This window comes from Macaca thibetana, chromosome 1 (assembly GCF_024542745.1).
Source record: "Macaca thibetana thibetana isolate TM-01 chromosome 1, ASM2454274v1, whole genome shotgun sequence".
Taxonomy (NCBI): Eukaryota; Metazoa; Chordata; class Mammalia; order Primates; family Cercopithecidae; genus Macaca; species Macaca thibetana.
In genome coordinates, this window is record NC_065578.1 from 145,468,761 (window position 1) to 145,489,566 (window position 20,806).

The following is a 20,806-nucleotide window of genomic DNA, read 5'->3' on the forward strand; positions in this document are numbered from 1 at the left end:
GATGAATTCTCTTTGTTATCATTTGTTACATCCTACACAAAAATCCATTTAAAATTGGAGCAGGAAGGGTGTTTCATCTAGGCTTATGATGGATGACAAATCCTGAAGCTGGCAATAGGAATGGGGGAGGCCACAGCCTGAATATTCTTTTAGATGGTGAGATTTTTCGTCATGGGCCATCTAATTCTGTCTACAAGGGGAAGCATGTGACACTGCATTGGAATGCCTCAACATACTCCTTAGCTAATTGTCACTTAATTTAGAATTCCCGCATGAAATGTACTACCAATAAGGATGCTCATGAACTATCAGGCCACGAGGTCAGTTTTCCAAGAAAACAGGGTATGAGTAATGAAATGTCCCTAAGAGCTCAGTCTAGGTCAGTATAGTTGTTCTCTTCCATATTTTCAGAAAAAGAGGATTGGAAGTAAAGCCAAGATTACAAGTGACCAGCAATGACAGAAATGTGAGTGCCAGACCTCTTGCGTTCAATGTCTAACACTATGACTTACTAGCTGTGTGATTTGGGGCAAGATACCTTTCTGTGATTCCCTTTCCTCATCTTTTAAGTTGTAATCTTAATGATATCTATACCTCAGAGAATTGGTTATGATGATTACAGAGAATAGTTAAAATATTTAAAATACTTAGAATGGTGCCTGGAAAGTAGTAACTGCTGTACAATTGTTAATTCATTATTATTATTTACCAGTGCTTCTGACCTACCAAGATTTGACAATACATGACATAGCAATCTTTTTCTTGCCTAGCTTCAGAGATTCATTTTGTTTTTCAAAAATTAGCAGCCACAATAATTTACTCATAATTGAACTCTTCGTAGGATACTACAAGACAATGAACATTTCATATCAGAAACTGATGTCAAAAGTATGAATTGCACACTAAAACAAAGTTGAAGTGGACAGATTAGTCTTTCGAATTTACAAACATTAGTGTAAACTTTATTAAAGAAACAACTATGTTTCAGGAGAATTGCAGGGCATTCAGTTGAAAACTGAATTTCACAGTGTTATATCCCATGTAGGAAAAAATAAGTCTAATGTTCCCCCCACATTCTAACAAACTGTAATCTCACTCTTGGAACATTACTAATCTACTCTCCATCCTCCTTCTCTACAAAGCTCAACATACCCATATAATTGCGGCAGGAGTCAGACAAATGCCTCAGCAGTGAAACCCCATCTTTAAGCCAAAAACAGCTGGAAGGCTGAAAGACCAGACTGCAGGTTCCAGATAAAACCCATGACCCGGAGTGAGAACTTCTGTTCTTGTTTGGCCTGCCCTTTCCCACTTGGTTCTTTCTCAATAATGTTTTTTACCCACTCAGCAATTGCCTTTTCCAATACTACCTACAGCTCCCTGCTCCCCTATCCTGTGCCTATAAAAATCCCAGACTCAGTCACACTGGGGGAGATGACCCAACTTCAGGTGAGAGACCACCTTCGGGCAGCTGCTCCACATCATAGGAAGCAACGGTGGGGCCAAACCAGCCCCGGAGCCGCAGGCCAGAGCAGGACAAGCGACTGACCCAGCTGTTAACACACCACCATCCATCCAGCTGCAGATGGCAGAACTAAAGGAGCTAATTAGCCTGTTGTAACACCCCTTCTGGGGCTTTGGGTTGTGGGCACCTCTGCTTGGGCACCACCGCATTCCCCTTGGACAACACACCTAGTCCAGCCGCAAGCCCTGAATGGAACCTGCCCCTGTGCTGGTGTTGAGAATGGCTGGACAGACCCTGCACTCACTTGCTCATACACACTCTCCAGCCAGGGATTGAGCGTGCAGTCGCAGCGGCCAGTGGCTGGAGCACAAGCCAGGCACAGCCAGGCAGGCCAAGTCGATGAGGCACCTCCTGCTATAATCCCTGCAAAAGGACCAAGAAAAATCCTGCATCACAAATCAAAGGAGCATTGATCTAGAAGAGGGCATAAATAAAATAAGAAGTCCTTAGAAAGAGAGAGAACCAAGGAAACAGAATCCACTGAAGTCTGGCCAGAGCTCAGCCTAACAAGTTCAGAATCTGGGAAGTTACCTTTTTTAAATCCTTGCTTCCTCACTGTCAGTCAGTTTGACTACAGTACACTGACTGTATAGCTGGTGGTATCCCCCAGCTATAGCTATTTATTCTCTGAGAATAAGTTTCAGAATCTGGAGTCATTCTAGTGGAAAAATAGAGATGTCAGCAACAAGGTTGAGGCTGAATGCATGTAATCTTGGTCCTGGGTTATTTTCCCCCTACAAATAAATGTAAGAATTGGGTATAAGATATATGTCGTTTGTACGACAGACTTCTTCCTGGATGGGGTCAGCCAATCAGCAAAAGCCATAAGCAAGAGAAAACACTAAATATTGAAAACTATGAATCAAGGTAATGCGAAAAAGGGACAAGAAATAGACCTTAGGATGGAAAAAAATAATTCCACTAAACTCTACTACCTGGGGATATTTTTAAATGGGTTTTCCCCACATAAGTAATTCCTACCCTCATCTTTATAATATTGTCAGAAACCGGACTCTCTAAGCCCAGTATTTGGAGGGCTAAGATGACATCCAAGTGCTCGCTATATAGAAAATGGAGGGTCAGTTTTACACAAGGCTGTCAGAAGATATACAATTGTACATCTAGATGGTAGAGGGAGAGAAATGACTTATGCAACGGAATCAGCTCATGGCGTTTGCATAAGATACTAACAGCTGTTCAAAGAAAGAGAACTGAAAATAAAAGTTGGGGGCCAAATTTAAATAGGATCCACAATGGAGTAGAAAAGATGCTGGAAGAACAGCAGAACTCTAACTGGAGTAAAGTCAAATTGAAGACTAAAAAGGAAATAAAGTGTCACAGAGAAACAGGAGGAATAGGGCCCCAGGAGCTAAGATAAAAATTTACTGAGCAATTTATTGCTCTATTAATTGACTGTCACTGGCCTAGCAGCAAATCAGCAACAGGGGTTTTGTAAAGGCATACTGTGGGTTCTGACAGCAGCTTATATCATAGCAAACCTCCTTCAAATCCGTATGCGTTATGACACTTCAGCAAAATCCTGAATCTCGTGAAGTCTTCTATTTACATATGAACTGCGCAAACTGAATTTTACCTTAGCAAGTCCAGTTTATCTACATCATTATAGTATAGTCAGATAATCACAAAAGGCTTAGAGATCCCCCAGCAAAGGCTTAAATAGTTTGCAACAAACGCGCTTTGAAACTTAGAAAAAATGTGTTAAAGTAAAGGACTTTTTTTTACTCCTTGTTTAGGAAAGAATAGGCCAGCATTCATTGATTTATTCAGGGATATTTATTTAACCACCTACTATAAGCCAAGCATTGAAGATACAAAGATGAAGAAGAAAGGATCTGGGCCTCAAGAGACTTACAGTGTGTAGGGGGGCAGGAGGTGGTGGGGTGGAGACAGGCATGTAAATTAGTAAGGATAATAAAATGTTACAGGTTCTATAACAGAAGTATGTCGATGGTAAAACAGGAACATAAAAAAGGAAAGTGATGAATTCTGCAGGGGTAGGGGCATCATAAAGTCTTTAGAGAAAAGGTGACCCTTTAAAACTAAATGCAGCAAATCCGGATATTAATATATATTACATAAAAGAAAATCACATACATATAATTTGTTCTTCATTACAAAAGAGTGATATCTATTTAGGGATGGATAGGCTATAAATAAATTTGTAAAACTCCTGCCATTTCAGAAATGTTCCACTAGCCTCTTTGACAATTGAATACATTTTAGTTGTCATGGTAGCAATCAATAGCCAAATATATATAACTTACAATAGGCTTTGTTCATAAGGAAAATTAAGACAAAAGTTTTGTTCTTATATGTCGTTCATGAAGGTCTTATTCATAATTTGGGTACCTATATATCTGTCTGGATACGATTGGCCATATAGATATTTGGTAGTTATCTGTTACCGTTAGAGATTCTTTCTTTTGAACACTCGCCATTCACTTCTAATTTTGAACTAAGTTACCAGGTAGCTTATGAACTGAAAAAGCAGATTTGTATGTATTAGAAATAAAACTTCAGCTACTGGTATCCAGTTAGGATTGTAATCTTCAGATGTACACAACACAACGGTATCTGGGCCACACATTGGTTTCTTTGGCCACTCACTCTTCCAAGTAGCAGAATTTTAAGAGCACCATCTTGCAAAAATCCACTTACAAATAAATTGGTTGGAGTCCACTGATGGATTCAGTTCTGGTCACTGGTCACTTGGATCAACCAATGCTATAAACTTATCATTGTTATGGAATCATTTATGGTCTTTATGCCAGTGAGCCTCATTCCTGATTCTTCAACTTAGGAACATGAAGTAGCACATAGTCTACTACCAGGTTAACCCATCTCAAACCTCTGAAGAGTGACTTTGAACTTCTTTGTTAGAGAAATGTCTCTATTAGAAATTTCCCATAGTAATATTTATGTGCTCCACACAGCCTCGCAGAAATTTCTGAGTGTCACTAAGTGGACTGTTCCAACCTCCAGGTAAATGCTAAGTCTTCCCTCCCCTCACTTTAATCCCTACTGCATTCCCACCCTTACTCTGATATCCCAAAATGTTGTGTCAGAGAGAAAAGGCAATAAGAAGAGGATAGGAGTGGACAGGAGAGGTAGGGAGGGGAGCAGAGGGAAGCATAAGAGAAAGGAAGGGGAAGGGAAAAAGGATCCAGAATTACAAGGGAGAGACTTTATTTGAAAGGAGTATTGCAAGAGGAAGTGGGAGGGTGACTACTGCAATCTTCAGAGGCAGACTATTGCAATAGAGAGAGCACTTTGACCACAAGATTTACAAGCAAGTCAAGCGTAAGGCACAAAGAATTTTTCCTTTCTAGGAAGGTAAAACAAGGCTAGAAGGAATCTAAGGTGGAGAAGTGGGATAAAAGGGTGGCATGAATGAATAGTAGATCAGAGAATCTTTTATCCTAAAGTCAGTCTATTATCAGGAGAGGACGTTAAGATGTTACATGCTGGCCAAGGCTCAGGGACGTAGAGGAGGGAGAGAAGCTAAATCACAGATTGGTTAACAGACATTTTGTTCCAATTGATCAGTAGGAACAAGCAATTCAGCTAATCATTTGTGAGGTAAAGAATGGAAATTTGGGGCCGGGCGCGGTGGCTCAAGTCTGTAATCCCAGCACTTTGGGAGGCCGAGACGGGCGGATCACGAGGTCAGGAGATCGAGACCATCCTGGCAAACACGGTGAAACCCCGTCTCTATTAAATACAAAAAAACTAGCCGGGCGAGGTGGCGGGCGCCTGTAGTCCCAGCTACTTGGGAGGCTGAGGCCGGAGAATGGCGTGAACCCGGGAGGCGGAGCTTGCAGTGAGCTGAGATCCGGCCACTGCACTCCAGCCTGGGTGACAGAGCGAGACTCCGTCTCAAAAAAAAAAAAAAAAAAAAAAAAAGGAAATTTGGAGGGAATGCACCTGGCCTTGTCATAGGTAAAAAAGTGGAGCATCCCTGTATATATCTAATTGATACAAGGGAAGAGTAACTTTTTCCCTTTTTCTATTATTATTATTATTATTATTATTATTATTATTATTTTGCAGTAAGCTGTTTCTAAAACAGAAAAGGGTGTGGGGATTTCTTTTTCTTTTTTTTTTTTTTTTTCTGAGACGGATTCTTGCTCTATCACCCAGACCGGAGTACAGTGGTGGGATCTCGGCTCACTGCAACTTCCGCCTCCCGTGCTCAAGGGATTCTCCGCCTCAATCTCCTGAGTAGCTGAGACTACAGGCGCCCACCACCATGCCTAGCTAATGTTTGTACTTTTAGTAGACGTGGGGTTCCACCATGTTGCCCAGGCTGGCCTCGAACTCCTGACCTCAGGTAATCCAACTGCCTTGGCCTCCCAAAGTGCCTGGATTATAGGTGTGAGCCACCACACCCAGCCAGGTGTGGGGATTTCTTAACCTTTGTTGTTTTCCAGGATCACAAGACTCAGGTAAAATTCAACGTTGTCCATTGACATTAATCAAAGATAAATTGACATTGGATGATGCTATTGGAAAATTGAGCTTTTAGTATATGCTGGAATAAGTAAAAAACTGCCTTCTGAAGGACTTGTATTGATGTGAATTTCTTACATATGTTTAGTCTAGGAAAAAGAAACCTTAATAAGTCAGACCAGAACTCGATATGAAGGTTTGTGGTGAAATAATACACAAAAGTATGCAGCTTTCTAACCCTATCTTCTGTGCTTCTCCCTAGTAGCACAGAAGACAGGAAGAATATTCTTCTACAATCTCCCCTGGTGACCAGTGGAGATAGCTAAATGGTCATTAACTGCTTTAGGTTCTCAGTCATCTATGACTTTTTACTTTGGAGACACATCTGACATGAAGTAAGCAGAAAATAATCAATGGTGTTTTAGTCTCTGAGGTTAGGTTTATAGCAAAGCAGTACAAAATCTCTGAAATCCCCAGTCCAAAGTATTCCCATTAAAATAGAAAAATTGTTTTCCTGTATGAATATTACTGAGAAAGGTAAATAGCCCATTGCAGCTAGAGTATCTGCCTCTGGCTCAAGAGAAGCAGCAGGAAGATCTGCTTCTTCCTTTTATATTTTTCCTCAAACTCCAGGAGAGCAAGCAGAGAGGAGGATGAAGAAATACTAGAGTGAGCCGGCTAGACTACCAGCACACTCACCTGAAAAGGAAAGAGCCTCTTTCTAAAGCAAAATACAGAGTCAAAATAATGTTATCTTACCCACTATGGTTCACTCCAGCACTTTCTGAAAGAATTTTACTACCGTGCCTCACTCAAAATAAAATCCATTATTTGCAGAAGAACTAACAGATTAATGAAAAAAAATATAAGGCAACATAGATTTTAAGGACACTAATGAAATTCACTTAAGAAATTTCTCCATTTGTAATAGCTTAGCAATTAAATTATTATCATATTGTCTGAAACAAAAGAAATAATATTTTTGTTGTGTCCGTTCCCAATATCAGTACAGAAACCGAGTTCAAGCTCCATAATTGCTAAATTCAGTTTTCTATTAGGAAAACAACACAGTAAAAATGAATACAGAAATGATAGAAATAAAACTTCTAAGCTGGAAACTGACTTCATTACTGTTAAATCATATGAATAATTTCTAATTGATTTGTATTGGGCAGGAATCTTATATTCCAGAACCATGTTCATCTATTTATCACAATGTATTCTATATGACATATGGAAACTAATACATTGCTTCATTAATATTTAAGTCTTTCTCTAGTTATGGCTCAGAGATATTTAACATTCTAAAACATAAGCATTTATAATTACATGTTTTACATTTTACTCTAATTTTTAATACTGCCAAGATTATTTAGCATAACTAACTTTTTAACTACATACTCTTTCTCTCTTTACCATTAGCATATCAATCAAATTTGCATTATTCTGCTTTGCTCATTTTATTAAAAGTGAATTCAGGGCACAATTGACTTTTCATTTGTTTAACAAGTGAAGAAATATTTACCCTGACAGCCATTGCATTGTAGAGATTCATCATCATAGTATAATATGCTACCTGTGAATCAAGAAAAAAAGATGGCATACATTTCAGTTACACAAAGACAGTGCAGCCTATTTTTACATATAAAAGATAAGAATCTTTATACATAATACATAATAAGAGTTCTAGCCTTAGAAAAATGAAATCAAACGTTGTATTGAAGAGATAGGCTTCCTAATACATAATGCAAGCTTAACCAGAAAAATCTATGGTAGTCAAACTAGGAGCTAATGGAGATATATGATCATAAAATGCTCTCCGCTGAGTTTGATAATCAATGGTGCTCTACTGAGAATAGAATAACAAAGCAGAAATATTCACAAGTGCTGGTGACATGTAGTATTGTATGATTTATTCACTGGGGTTCTTTTAGCCAAAACTCACAGAAACATAAAAGGAATTCATATTTCAAGACGTCTGGTTTAATGAAAAATTCAAAGAAATGCTGCCTTCAGTCGAAATCGTTCAAGGATATGGATGCAGTGATGGAGCAAAATTGTGCCTTCCAACCATCTATGCAAAATGTTATGTACTTAGCTGCCTCCTGAGTAATCCTTGGGAATTTTGTTTCATTTAATATTCATTTTAACACCATAAAATCATAAATACAATGATATCATGTTACAGCGAATCCCTTGGTATAGTGAAGACTTCCTGAAGTGTTGGTTTCTCTCCAGTAAAGACACATCTATATATTAATACACAAATTTCTGTTACAGTAAATCATTCAACAACGTAGCTTAGTTCAATGAAAATATTATTTAAATAAAGCCCATCTGTTCTATCTTTTAATTAAAAATATAAAATTAAAATAATTCATGACTGTACAACAAACAATAAAAGCAATGAGATACATACTTTTAACATGATATACAACTTCATCCATTTTTATTCAACCGAAATTTATTCAGTATAACTTGAGCCCAGGTAATAATTGTTATGTTTCAGGCAAAAATCAGAAAAAAGTGCCTTAACTCTTTATAAAGGGGCTTTCTGCCCCGTGACAAACAGAAATTCATATAAAAGGGTTTCACTGTAATTAGTGTTGTTTGAATTGCCTGGTCTGATCCAAAGCAAATTGTCTGTGGAGAGCAGCAGGGCTGGATTATTTATCAACTGTCTGAGCAATTAAGAAACAGTTGGCTGCAATATGTTATTTACAAATGAACACAACAATGTTTCTTCATTTTAAATTCTATTTCTTCATGATTGTAAGCAAGGCATAATTGGTGTTTGAGGTGATTTAAAATATTTATTTTAATACTGTATTTCTTGACATCATATTGAAGCAGACATTGCTGTTAAACATTTCTATAAAGAAGAAACACATTGGATATTATATATTTCCAAAAGTTTGGGTTCAGAAAAGGATGTTTCTTGTCTTTATCATATCATTGTTTAGTTAACAGTAGAGTGTATGTGTGAGCTTTTGAGCCACAGACCTGTGTTCAATTCCTAGCTTTGCTTTTAACAGCTGTGTGGCCTTGAACAACTTACTGAAAGTCTCTCAGTCTTGATTTCCGTTCTTAGAAAACTGGTCATTATATGCTTCATTGAGTTGTCATGAAGAGTAAAATGAGATAAAGTATCTAAGGTGCTCAGGACATAGTTAATAGTCATCATGAAAGGGATTATCAGTAGTGCTCATGTTACACATTTTGTATGTAATTTAACTATAAGTAAAATTCCAGGCCGAGCCTGGTGGCTCATGCCTGTAATCCCAGCACTTTGGGAGGCTGAGGCAGGCGAATCACGAGGTAAGGAGTTCGAGATCAGCCTGGCCAACATGGCAAAACCCTGTCTCTACTAAAAATACAAAAAATTAGCTGGGCGTAGTGGCAGGCCCCTGTAATCCCAGCTACTCAGGAGGCTCAGGCAGGAGAATCGCTTGAACTCGGGAGGCAGAGGTTGCAGTGAACCAAGATTGAACCACTGCATTCTGACAGAGTGAGACTCCGTCTCAAAAAAAAAAAAAAAAAAAAAAAAGTAAAATTCCAAAAAGTATAAAGGGCTCAATTTTATTACAAACTAACAGGAAAAAGAGATTCAGATTTTGAACCAAAGAATTCTGAATCCTGTATTAAGAGGTGAGAAAGCACTTTGATTCTCATATAACATTCTTAATTAATTGATTAAGCATGATATCACTAATTGATACATTTATTCTCAATTGTCTAGCCCAGATGCTTTAGAAAGTACTGAAAGAAGCATATGCAACACAGTATTTTATTATTCCACTTACATGAGGTACTAGAATAGTCAAATTCATTGAGACAGAAAGTAGAAAGTGGTTACCAGGGACTGGAGGGAAAGGAGAGTTATTATTTAACATGACAGAGTTTCAATTTGGGAAGGTGAGAAAGTTCTGGAGATGAACAGTGGTGATGGTTATGTAACAATGTGAATATCCTTAATGCTACTGAATAACACAGTTAAAAATGAAGTGGTAAATTTTATGCTGCACATATTTCACCATAATTTTTTTAAAAACTAAAAACAAATCACATGTGAATGTGAACTGCATTTCCATAAGCTTTCTAAGAGATACATATAAACACTTTAAACTTTTGTAAAATTTTATCTTTGTTTTTATATTCTGAAAATGATGATTATTTGTTATATTAACATTAACCCTTTGGGTTACTTGAACAGTTAAAATATAACTCATAGAAAGGCTCTAGTTCTTAAAAAATTATTTTCTACAATTCTGTCTTAAAAGTTTTTTTTTTCATTCCATGAAATTGGAAATTTCATGAAATTGGAAAGCATATTATACCTACCAAATGTTAATAACATCTCCAAGAATGACAAGCCATTTTAATGTCTCAGCAGGCAATATTCTTATTTATTAATTACCTATTCCTTTATCATCAAGTTATCAAGTCTACTTTAAAGGGGAAGATTAAAGATCTGAGGTGAAAATTAAGTACAACAGAAGTAGATTGTTTTATTGGAGTGGAAACATGGTGCTCAATTTTAGATGTTCACCAAATGTTTGTTGAATAAATGAAGAAAAAGAGGGAGGGGAAAAGAACAGGAAAGACTGGGAGAATTGATGTCTTGCATTTACATCAGATAGGATAGGAAGAATTCCTGGGATTAAAAAATAGCATTTGAACATTATCACCCATTTGTTAGCTATATGTGGCCTTTGTCATATTACCTAGCTCAATTTTTAGAAAGCTTCTGAAATTTTTTAGAAGGAATATATTCCTTTTGAAAACATAATTAATTTTCTGACTGGTTGATATACATATGGATCTTTTAGACTGAGCTCTTATTCAATGGAATTAGACCAGAGAGGTTATACTTATTATTTATAACTGGTGTCCTTTCTGATTTCTTGTCCATGAACTGTGATGAGTGACCCTACTTACACATGGCTAAGTATTTTGAATGTTATCCTGCCTGTAAGACAAACTTCTGAGAACTCAGTTTCACCACTGGCTATGTTGGTTTTCTATTTTATATTGAGGATTTGATTCTTTCATTTTTACCTACCATTTCCAACTAATCCCTGGGCTTTGTCAAGTCTTCTTTACCTATGACTGAACAACCTACAGTCTTCATACCTGCTTAATATTATGTTTAATCCATTTGGAACACCTCTTCTAGATTAATTTCATGAAGTATTGCTTTTATCAACTCCTTTTTTGAATTTTTAAAATCATAGAATTTCAATAGTTTCCAATTGCTTAAAGCAAGGCATCCTAATTGGGCTGACTGATGAAACTAACACACTTGAGTATTTCAGATCACTAGGAGAGAGAGAGATAAAGTTACAAGCTAAGGCACATGACACTTAAAGTTACAAGCTAAGGCACACGACACTTAACTTTTTTATTTCTCTAGTAGGATAATGATTACTGATGAGAGTATATCCTGTATTTAAGTTTCGTTTTTCTCTATCAAGTGAATTACAATGGGGGTGCGGGACAAATGAGAACTACTCTCTTACAGGTCAAAGTGATAAGCAAAATTCACCACAATCAGGTGCCAGTTGCTTTTCTCCAATTATGCCTCCCTATTCCTTTCCCTTAAACCGCAATCTGATCAAATTACTGCACATTTTTTTCTTCTCCACTTTAATATTCATGTGACTTTGCTTGCCTGAAGTGTCTTACCATTCCTTTCTAGCTGTCCAAATCATATCTCCCCTGTTATCCTTATAAGCATTTATTTATAGGAGAAACTACCTTTTCTTCCCTACTACAAGTGCTACCAACTGGAATAAAAAGCTAGCGTTCTAACTCCAAGGGTACTTTCAAACCATGTCAAACCAGTAGGATGAACTTCTTAGGCTTCTGAATCTCACTATCCTTTATCTCTCCTTGCCCTCCCAACCTGCTCCTGCTACAGGGTACAAAGATTTTGGGCCAGGCATGGTCGCTTACGCCTTTAATCCCAGCATTCTGGGAGGCTGAGGCGGGCGGATCACTGGAGATCAGGAGTTCAAGACCAGCCTGGCCAACACGGTGAAACCCTGTTTCTACTAAAAATACAAAAAAGCAAATTAGCCGGGCGTGGTGGTGGGCACCTGTAATCCCAGCTACTCGGGAGGCTGAGACAGGAGAATTGCTTGAACCTGGGAGGCAGAGGTTGCAGTGAGCGATCACACCACTGCACTCCAGCCTCAGCAACAGAGTGAGACTCCATCTCAAAAAAATATTTTTGACACCTAGGTTAAAGTCTTATTCTTCATTGGAACTTCTGCCACTATCCCAAGACTTTTCATATTCATGTCAACAGCACATTCAATTCCCTAATCTTACAATTAACCACCTTTTCCAGTCCCAATGACCCCCCGCTTCAGTTTAGCCTTATGTTCTCAAAGCATGCTCCAGACTTTGTCAACTATGACCATTCCACCTCTTGTTTAGACCCAGACTTCAAATTCTTCTCTGTGAAGCCCTAGAGGCTTAATTTCTATTAAAAGACTGTTTCACCTACTCGAAACAAATCTAGTACAGATCTCTTCTTTTCCTCAGTTTTAAAATCCTTCTTCACATATTTTCATGTACAATATACAATAACTGTATTTTTTTGTTATATGAACATACCATAAGTTATTTAATCTTTCCTTTATTGTTGAGCATTTTGGTTGAAAACCAAGAAAATATGAGCTTCAAGGATGAAATGATCAACCATTTCAAGAGCAAAACATTTAAAGTAATATATATTTATAATAATTTTGAGTAACATATCTAGATAACATGATGAGATCAACTGGCATCATTTGGTAGATTGAAAAATACAAAAGAAATATATGCATTAAAGTGATAAGAATGAAACCTTTAGAAGCCATGCACGATGGATAACAGATCTGATGAGCCTGAGTTTTTGTTCATTTCCATATTAGGGCCATCCACATTTCATAATTTTGAGTATAATTATTAAATTAATTTCTAATCAAGTAATTATGAGTATTTTGTGCATACGTTTTGCCTTCTTTGCTGGCAATTGATGACAATTGGTCATTATCAACAGTTCTTTTTTTTTTTTTTGAGATGGAGTTTCACTCTCATCACCCAGGCTGGAGTGCAATGGCGAGATCTTGGCTCACTGCAACCTCTGCCTCCCAGGTTCAACTGATTCTCCTGTCTCAGCCTCCTGAGTAGCTGGGATTACAAGTGCTCACCACCATGCCTGGCCAATTTTTGTATTTTTAATAGAGATGGGGTTTCACTATGTTGGCCAGGCTGTTCTCGAACTCCTCACCTCGGGTGATCTGCCCACGTTGGCCTCCCAAATTGCTGGGATTACAGGAATCAGCCACTGCACCTGGCCTCAACAGTTCATTTTTAAAATACCATTTTTTCCATAAAAAAGAATTAACAGCCAATTATATTCTTTGTCCCAGTTACCAGTAATATTATCTTCAAGATTAGGTGAACCAAATCTAAACTTATAATTATGATGAAAATGTGTTGTTAAAGTTTTAAATTAATATTAGTAACTCAGAGTCTTAAGTTGTCCTTTCTTTGGAGTTTAGACCCTAAGGAAAAAAAAAAAAAAAAAAAAAAAAATATATATATATATATATATATATATATATATATATATATGTTTCAGTTTTCTGGTATGACACTACAAGGTGAAGAATGCTGCCTTATTATCTTATAACTGATTTAGAAGTCCTATAAAGAAAAATATCAAAAATATTGGGCATTTTCTCATCTAAAAATAAACATGTGTTCATCTAATGAAGAGAAAGAAAAACATCTATGGAAGCAACTATGTCAATCTCTTATCAGTTTTACAACTAGTGACTGGTATTTTATACATTTTTGCCAACCATGAAAAGATCAAATTGTTGGCATTTATCATAACAACATACAATGGAATTTGATGGTACATGTAATCTTTTTTCCCATTTAAAGTTAATAAAACTTTCATTGTTCCTCTTTTAAATAATCATATATGAAAACATTGAAAGAAGTGTTATAATGGTAAGCCATGTATGAATACTGGGAACCTTGATTTCATCAATATAATGTTATGTTTGTAATTTGATTAATTTCTTTTTTATTGTAAATTAATCTTTGTAATTTTTCTAAATTAAATAGCTCTACCATAGGCTATTAATACATTTCAACAAAAAGTTTTAATTAAATTGAGTTTTAATGTGGTTGCCATACATATGTTCTTCACTAGATGATCTCAATTTAAAAACGTAACATTGACCTGTCTAGGACTACAGTTATATATCATTATTTTATAACACCTCATATCAAACTAATTATGTACTACAATAGCCTTTATACTTCTCTGCTCTCAGACTATTCAAAAATAGCACATTTGATGTTAAACATAATGTAAATTGAGTAATGATAAAATATAAAAAAGGAAAGCAAATTTAAAAGTATAACAAAATATGTACAAGCCATCCTATTTAGTTTTTACAGATAAATTCACTCAGGGAACTCTCAAATTGTTAGTGCTCTAAAAGAAGCAAATTAAAGGATATTTCTACATTTTTCTGGTACTATTGTTTAAAAGAATGACTTATTTTTATTTCCCCATTTATGAAACGAATGCGGTAAGGAAGGGATAAGGAAAAGCTAACTAGAACACTACACAGCTAAAACAAGATGGGTCCCCAAATAGTAGGACTTTTTGATTGTACAATGAAATGAACAGGCCACAGTAAAAAACCAAGAGTTCAGCATGCATAAAATGCATGTGCACTGAGCACATGCACCAGGTGGCAATAAGTTTGTTACTAATAAAAAGAAGAATCAGAGCACATCCTCAATAATAGGAAAGAATTTTCACAGCTGTGACCCAACAGTTCTGTACCCCTAAGATAGGCAAATTTGGGTTATGTTGCTAGATATAGCATCATGAAAGTCAGCAGAAAGGCCTAAAATGGAAGTTGAAAAGAAGAACAAAAACAACAGTCATACAGGAAGCAAAAAAGAGCCAAACACATCACAAAACAAGACTGGAATAGCTCTATTATTGTGGGTTAATGAAGTCACTGTAGTGCAGAGCACATGACCCTTTAGGACTTGATAAGCTATTTGATGTCACCATGAGAATTATTTAAAAGCTGGATAGAAATATTTTGGTATAGGAGAATTTTGAGGAAAGTTGACTTTCCCCATTAAAGAGATCCTAGAACTTCTATCTTTTCACAGTCCTCTTTCTGCTTCAACTTCGCATTTGGTACTGTTGACAACTCCAAGTTTCCTATAAGTTTTCTCCTCTGATTCCTGTGATATAATATCACTGTATTTTCCTGTTTATTCTCATTTTTAATTCCCTTTCCTCTTCCTAAATCCTACCTAATGCATTCCACAAGCCTCAATTCTTAGACACCATTCTGTACTGTTCACATACTTTTTTCATTAGGTAGAAACTCCTGTCATCTTATAACTATGGATCTAGAATTTTATCTCCAGTGCCGACCTTTAATCCAGGCTCCCATTCAATAGTTTGGTTTAACAAATATTTGTTGAGTTCTAATTTTGATGTGTGAGAGATTTTGCTGAGTTTGCACCATCGCCTTACAAGATATCACCACATGGAGGTGTACTAACATCATAACAAACTCCAAAAGCTCCAAACATCTTTTTGTAAGCATAACCAAGTAACCCATTCAGAATGTTTCTTATAAACATCCTTGCTTTCGTTATCATTATAACTATCAATCAGCTTTGCTGAGATAAAAATACAACTATCGCAGTAGGTTGCAAAACAACAAAAATTTATTTCTTACTCACACTGCATGTGAGCTAAGGTTCCCTGTAGCTATGTCCCACATATCTCTTCATCTCAGCCCTAAGGTTGAAGGAGCAAGCTGGATCTAAGGTATGCCATTCTTCTACCAGAGGGAAAGACTGAGAACACGTCTTTAAAGCTTCAGTTTGGGTGTGGCGTATATCCCATCTGCTCACAACACACAGCCAAGCCCCACATCAGTGGGATGGGTATGAATCATCCTTTCTATGAAGAAGGGGAGATGGGATGACTAATTTTGAACAAGAATACAATCCACCCTGGCACATATTGATGTTAATCATCATCTACATTGACCATAGCAAACATCTTCCAACTTGTATCCCTGAGAATCATTTATTTATCCAGTTGGTAAAAATTTCAGTAGGCCTTTTATGTGTCAGTCACTGTGATATTTTTGAGATATAATAAATAGGCTCATCACTGCTACCCAGGAGCTTCCAATCAAATGAGATGTAAATAAGCAAATGTATCAGTGAGACAAATGCCCACATGACAAGCATTTAAGAAGACAAAATTAATATTTTCAGTATTCCTGAATTTTATTTTCTACTAGATTGGGAAAAGTTGATCTTCATGTAAAGTCTTGAGGGATATGTAGGAAATCAGAGCAATGAGAGGCATGTTAGAGTAAAGAAGAGCATTCCAGGCAGAGGGAACAGCATTTGCCAAAAATCTTTAGGTGATAAGGACACTGCATATTTGGGCAATGGCAAGTGGTTGAATATGACTAAAGCATATTTATATAGGTATAACAAGAAGTGGCATTAGATAAGAAGCAATGGTTAAACCATGGAAGACCTCACATGTCATGTGAAAAAGCAAGGACTTTACATTGTATGCTATGGGAAGGAGGACTACAGGCATGGCAGTAAAATGATGCAGTTTAGTTTGGAATCAAGAGACTTTTAAGAGGGAAAGTAAAAATGATTTGATGACCAATAGAAGGTGGGGTAGGGAACAAGAGGTGGTAGAGAGTCTAGGATGACTGTTTCTTTGGGTTCGATTTTTAGTTGAATTGCAGTACTATTTACCTGAAATAAAGGACTATAGGAGGAGCCAATTTGGGACACCTGAGGGACATCTAGAGAAGACGTTTAGTATTTAGTATGTGGATCTATATAGATAAATATGGATCAGGAGCTGAGAACCCTAGGCACATCATTTAGTCTCCCTAAGTACCAATTTCTTCATCTATAAAACAGATACCACCTGCACATTCTTCTTAACAGAACCATTGCTCATGACATAATGAGACAGTGTTTGCAAAAACTATTTTTAAATTAAAAAATCATTTAAAAATATATTAATATAAAATTATTTTATAAAAGTCACACTGAACTCCTTACCAACCTTCTGTTATTCCCCACTGTCTGCATAATTTAGAGCAACTATCTGTTTCTGTATACGTTATGCTCATTCCTAATTTCAAAATTTCATTCCTGTTTTCTTCCCAAGGGTTAGCACAAGTGTCATTTCCTTGACCTTCAGAGCCTATGCTAACTTCCCACCTGAATACTTATTACCTCTATTTGTGTGTGTGTGTGTGTCTGTGTGTGTGTGTTTTGATGGGCAAAGTCTCCTTTAAATTGACTTTCTTTTTAAATTAATTTATTTAATAGATAATACATTCACATTGTTTAAAATTCAAATGCTACAAATGAGTTGACATTGAAGTCTCTCTCCCATGCCTGTCCCTCAACTGCTCAGTTCTCTTCCCCCCAGGCAGTTAATATCATCAGGTTTTTTGTGTGTGATCGTTCCAGAGATCCTTCCAGAGTCAAGCAAATTAAATCAGTGGCTTTCAAATCATGCCCTGGTGGCTCAGGCGACAATAGAAAACACAGGAAAAGAAATGAAGCAGTTGCATTTGTCTAGCTTCCAAAATAGTTGCACTGCCTATACATTGCATGGGTCTATTTTGCATACAATAAAGGAATACTGAGATAGACTAATTCATTTATTTATTTATTTATTATTATTATTATTATTATTATTTGAGATGGAGTCTCCCTCTGTCGCCCAGGCTGGAGTGCAGTGGCGCGATCTTGGCTCACTGCAAGCTCCGCCTCCCGGGTGCACGCCATTCTCCTGCCTCAGCCTCCAGAGTAGCTGGGTAGCTGGGAGTACAGGTGCCCACCACCATGCCCGGCTAATTTTTTGTGTTCTTAGTAGAGACAGGGTTTCACTATGTTAGCCAGGATGGTCTCGATCTCCTGATCTTGTGATCCACCTGCCTTGGCCTCCCAAAGTCCTGGGATCACAGGCGTGAGCCTCTGCACCCAGCCCCAGACAGACTAATTTATATATAAAGAAGAGAGGTCAATTTGGCTCATCTGTACTTGGTATCAGCCTCTGCTCAGCTTCTGGTGAGGGCTCAGGATGCTTTTACTCATGGTGGAAGGTAAAGGGAGAGCAGGCATGTCATATGGCAAAAGAGGGAGCAGTTCAAGCTGCCAGATTCCTTTAAACAATCAGCTCTCACATGAATTAACACAACCAGAACTCACTCATTACTGTGGGGAGGGGACCAAGTCTTTCATGAGGGATCCTCCCCCATGACCCAAACACCTCCAACCAGGCCCCACCTCCAACACTGGGGTTATATTTCAACATGAGATTTAGAGGGGACTGATATGGTTTGGCTGTGTCCCCACCCAAATCTCACGTTGAATTGTAATAATCCCCTGGTGTCAAGGGTGAGGCTGGATGGAGATAACTGAATCATGGGAGCAGTTTTCCTCATACTGTCCTCATAGATAGTGAACAAGTCTCACAAGATCTGATGGTTTTATAGGGGCCTTTTCCTCCTTTTGCTCATTCTCTCTTGCTTGCCACCATGTAAGACATGCCTTTCACCTTCCACCATGGTTGTGAGGCCTCCCCAACCATGTGGAACTATGAGTCCGTTAAACTTCTTTTTCTTTATAAATGATCCTACCTCAGGTATGTTTTTATCAGCAGCATGAAAACAGACTAATACAGGGACAAACATTCAAACTAGATCATATCTCTTTTACACATAGGACTAAGAATTTTGCTAAAATTTTAGTTAGAGGTGGTTCTATTAACAAAAGTTTTTAAATGACTGTTCTATACCATTCATTTTATAACTTAATCATATACTGTATGATATTATTATTATATATAACTGTAAGGCCAAAAAATTATGCAGCATAAATTAAGAAAATGATGATTTAAGCAAACTTAATATAGGATTAAGGGTGTGACAGTGCAGAGGTTCAAACAGTATCCTCAACTCATGTTCCACTGCCCAACCCAAGAAAATAGCAGATCATTTCATGCACTCTTGCTTCAGAAGGTTTACATGTGATTGTCCATTCCTGGCTTTGTTTTTCTAAAACCTAAGCTTTGAGGCAATATGTTCGTGAAAGGTGGGCAGAGCAGTGTGAGGTGTAAAAGAAGTGGTGTGGGCATAGGATGAAAAGAGAGGAAAGATTCCACATGCCTAGGAACCAATTGAATGTTAGCTTTCTGATATGAAGCAATACAGCATTTGGCATTCCTATGGCTCATTCTCTCTTGCTTGCCACCATGTAAGACATGCCTTTCACCTTCCACCATGGTTGTGAGGCCTCCCCAACCATGTGGAACTATGAGTCCGTTAAACTTCTTTTTCTTTATAAATGACCCTACCTCACCTGGGAGGTGGCTAAAACTCTAGGGGTAAGCTTCATGGCAGCTGTGGGGAAGATGGGCTTCTAAGCACTAGGGATATCAACTCTGGTAAAAATTCCCATTCCCTTAATGTGGTTCAGCAGCCATAGAGTCTTCTAAGGATTAACTTGGAAGGTTCAAACACAATGTCTTGGACAGTGGACGTCTTTTGAATGAAGGCTCCATGAAGGCAGGAACCTCTGATACGCTGGCACAGGTTAAGTCCCACAGGACCTCCCTATAAGGAGAAAAATCCCCAATAAGGGCTGAGATTGAATTGCCTACCAGCTCAATATATAAGGATTTTGAAATCAGGTCAAACTGACTTTGAGAACTCTTCTCCACATAACAGTAATAGTAATAACAGCAATAGCAGTGTGTCCCTGAGGAAGGAAGCTGAGCACCAGATTCTTCAGCTATAAAATAGTGATGATATTCATAGGGTTGGTGTAATGCTATCCATAGTTGGCATGCACATGAAGAATGTAAAATGCTTAATGCAATATTACACTTTCACTAGGCAATCAAGAAATGGGAGCTATTTTAATCTCATTTGATAATTATTTATTGAGATGCCATTATGATTCTGTTTCATGCCTTATGTTAGGCAGTGTGTACACAATGGTGAAAATAAATAAATACATACATGCATACATACATAAATCAGACCTATCTTCAAGGAGCTTAGAGCTTACCAGATTTAAAAACCATCACGAACCAATCTAAATGAGGAAAAGCTTCATGTTTTGATTTTGTTTTCAAAAGAACCAAAAAATAATTAGATCCCAATCTGGAGAATCATTTGGTGATTATGCTGGGTGATACCCTTTTTGATCAAATCCAGTTGAGATGCTAAAGTAACAAAACAAATATTCTTAGGTGGCTTATTATTTGAACTTTTAAAAGTATTTTTTTAACCAGCAAACCCAGCATCATTAAAATAAATACACATTCCCAAGGTGAATACTTTGAAAACAGTTACTGAAATGTATTAACTCTTATATGTTTGATTAAAAAGAGGTCTCAGCCTGGTGCAGTGACTCATGCCTGTAATCCCAGCATTTTGAGAGGCCAAGGAGGGTGGATCACCTGAGGTCAGGAGTTCGAGACCAGCCTGGCCAACATGGTGAAACCCTATCTCTACTAAAAATACAAAAAACTAGCCGGGCGTGGTGGGGGGATACCTGCAATCCCAGCTACTTGGGAGGCTGAGACAGGAGAATCGCTTCAACCCAGGAACGTCTTATATGCACAAGTATACTCTACTGTCTTTGTCCATACCATTGACATACAACCTCGATCACTTATAAATAATGGGACTAAAGGTGCTC

At 37.4% G+C, this 20,806-nt stretch overlaps 1 protein-coding gene across 1 annotated transcript in view; it reads right to left on the reverse strand.

The window, feature by feature from the left end:
* SPATA17 (spermatogenesis associated 17) overlaps positions 1-20,806 on the reverse strand; it is a 228,821-nt gene that overhangs the window by 183,618 nt on the left and 24,397 nt on the right. Inside the window, exon 4 of the mRNA XM_050780373.1 lies at positions 7,521-7,571. Coding sequence (XP_050636330.1) covers positions 7,521-7,571 — 51 coding nt within the window. The remainder of the gene's footprint in view (positions 1-7,520; positions 7,572-20,806) is intronic.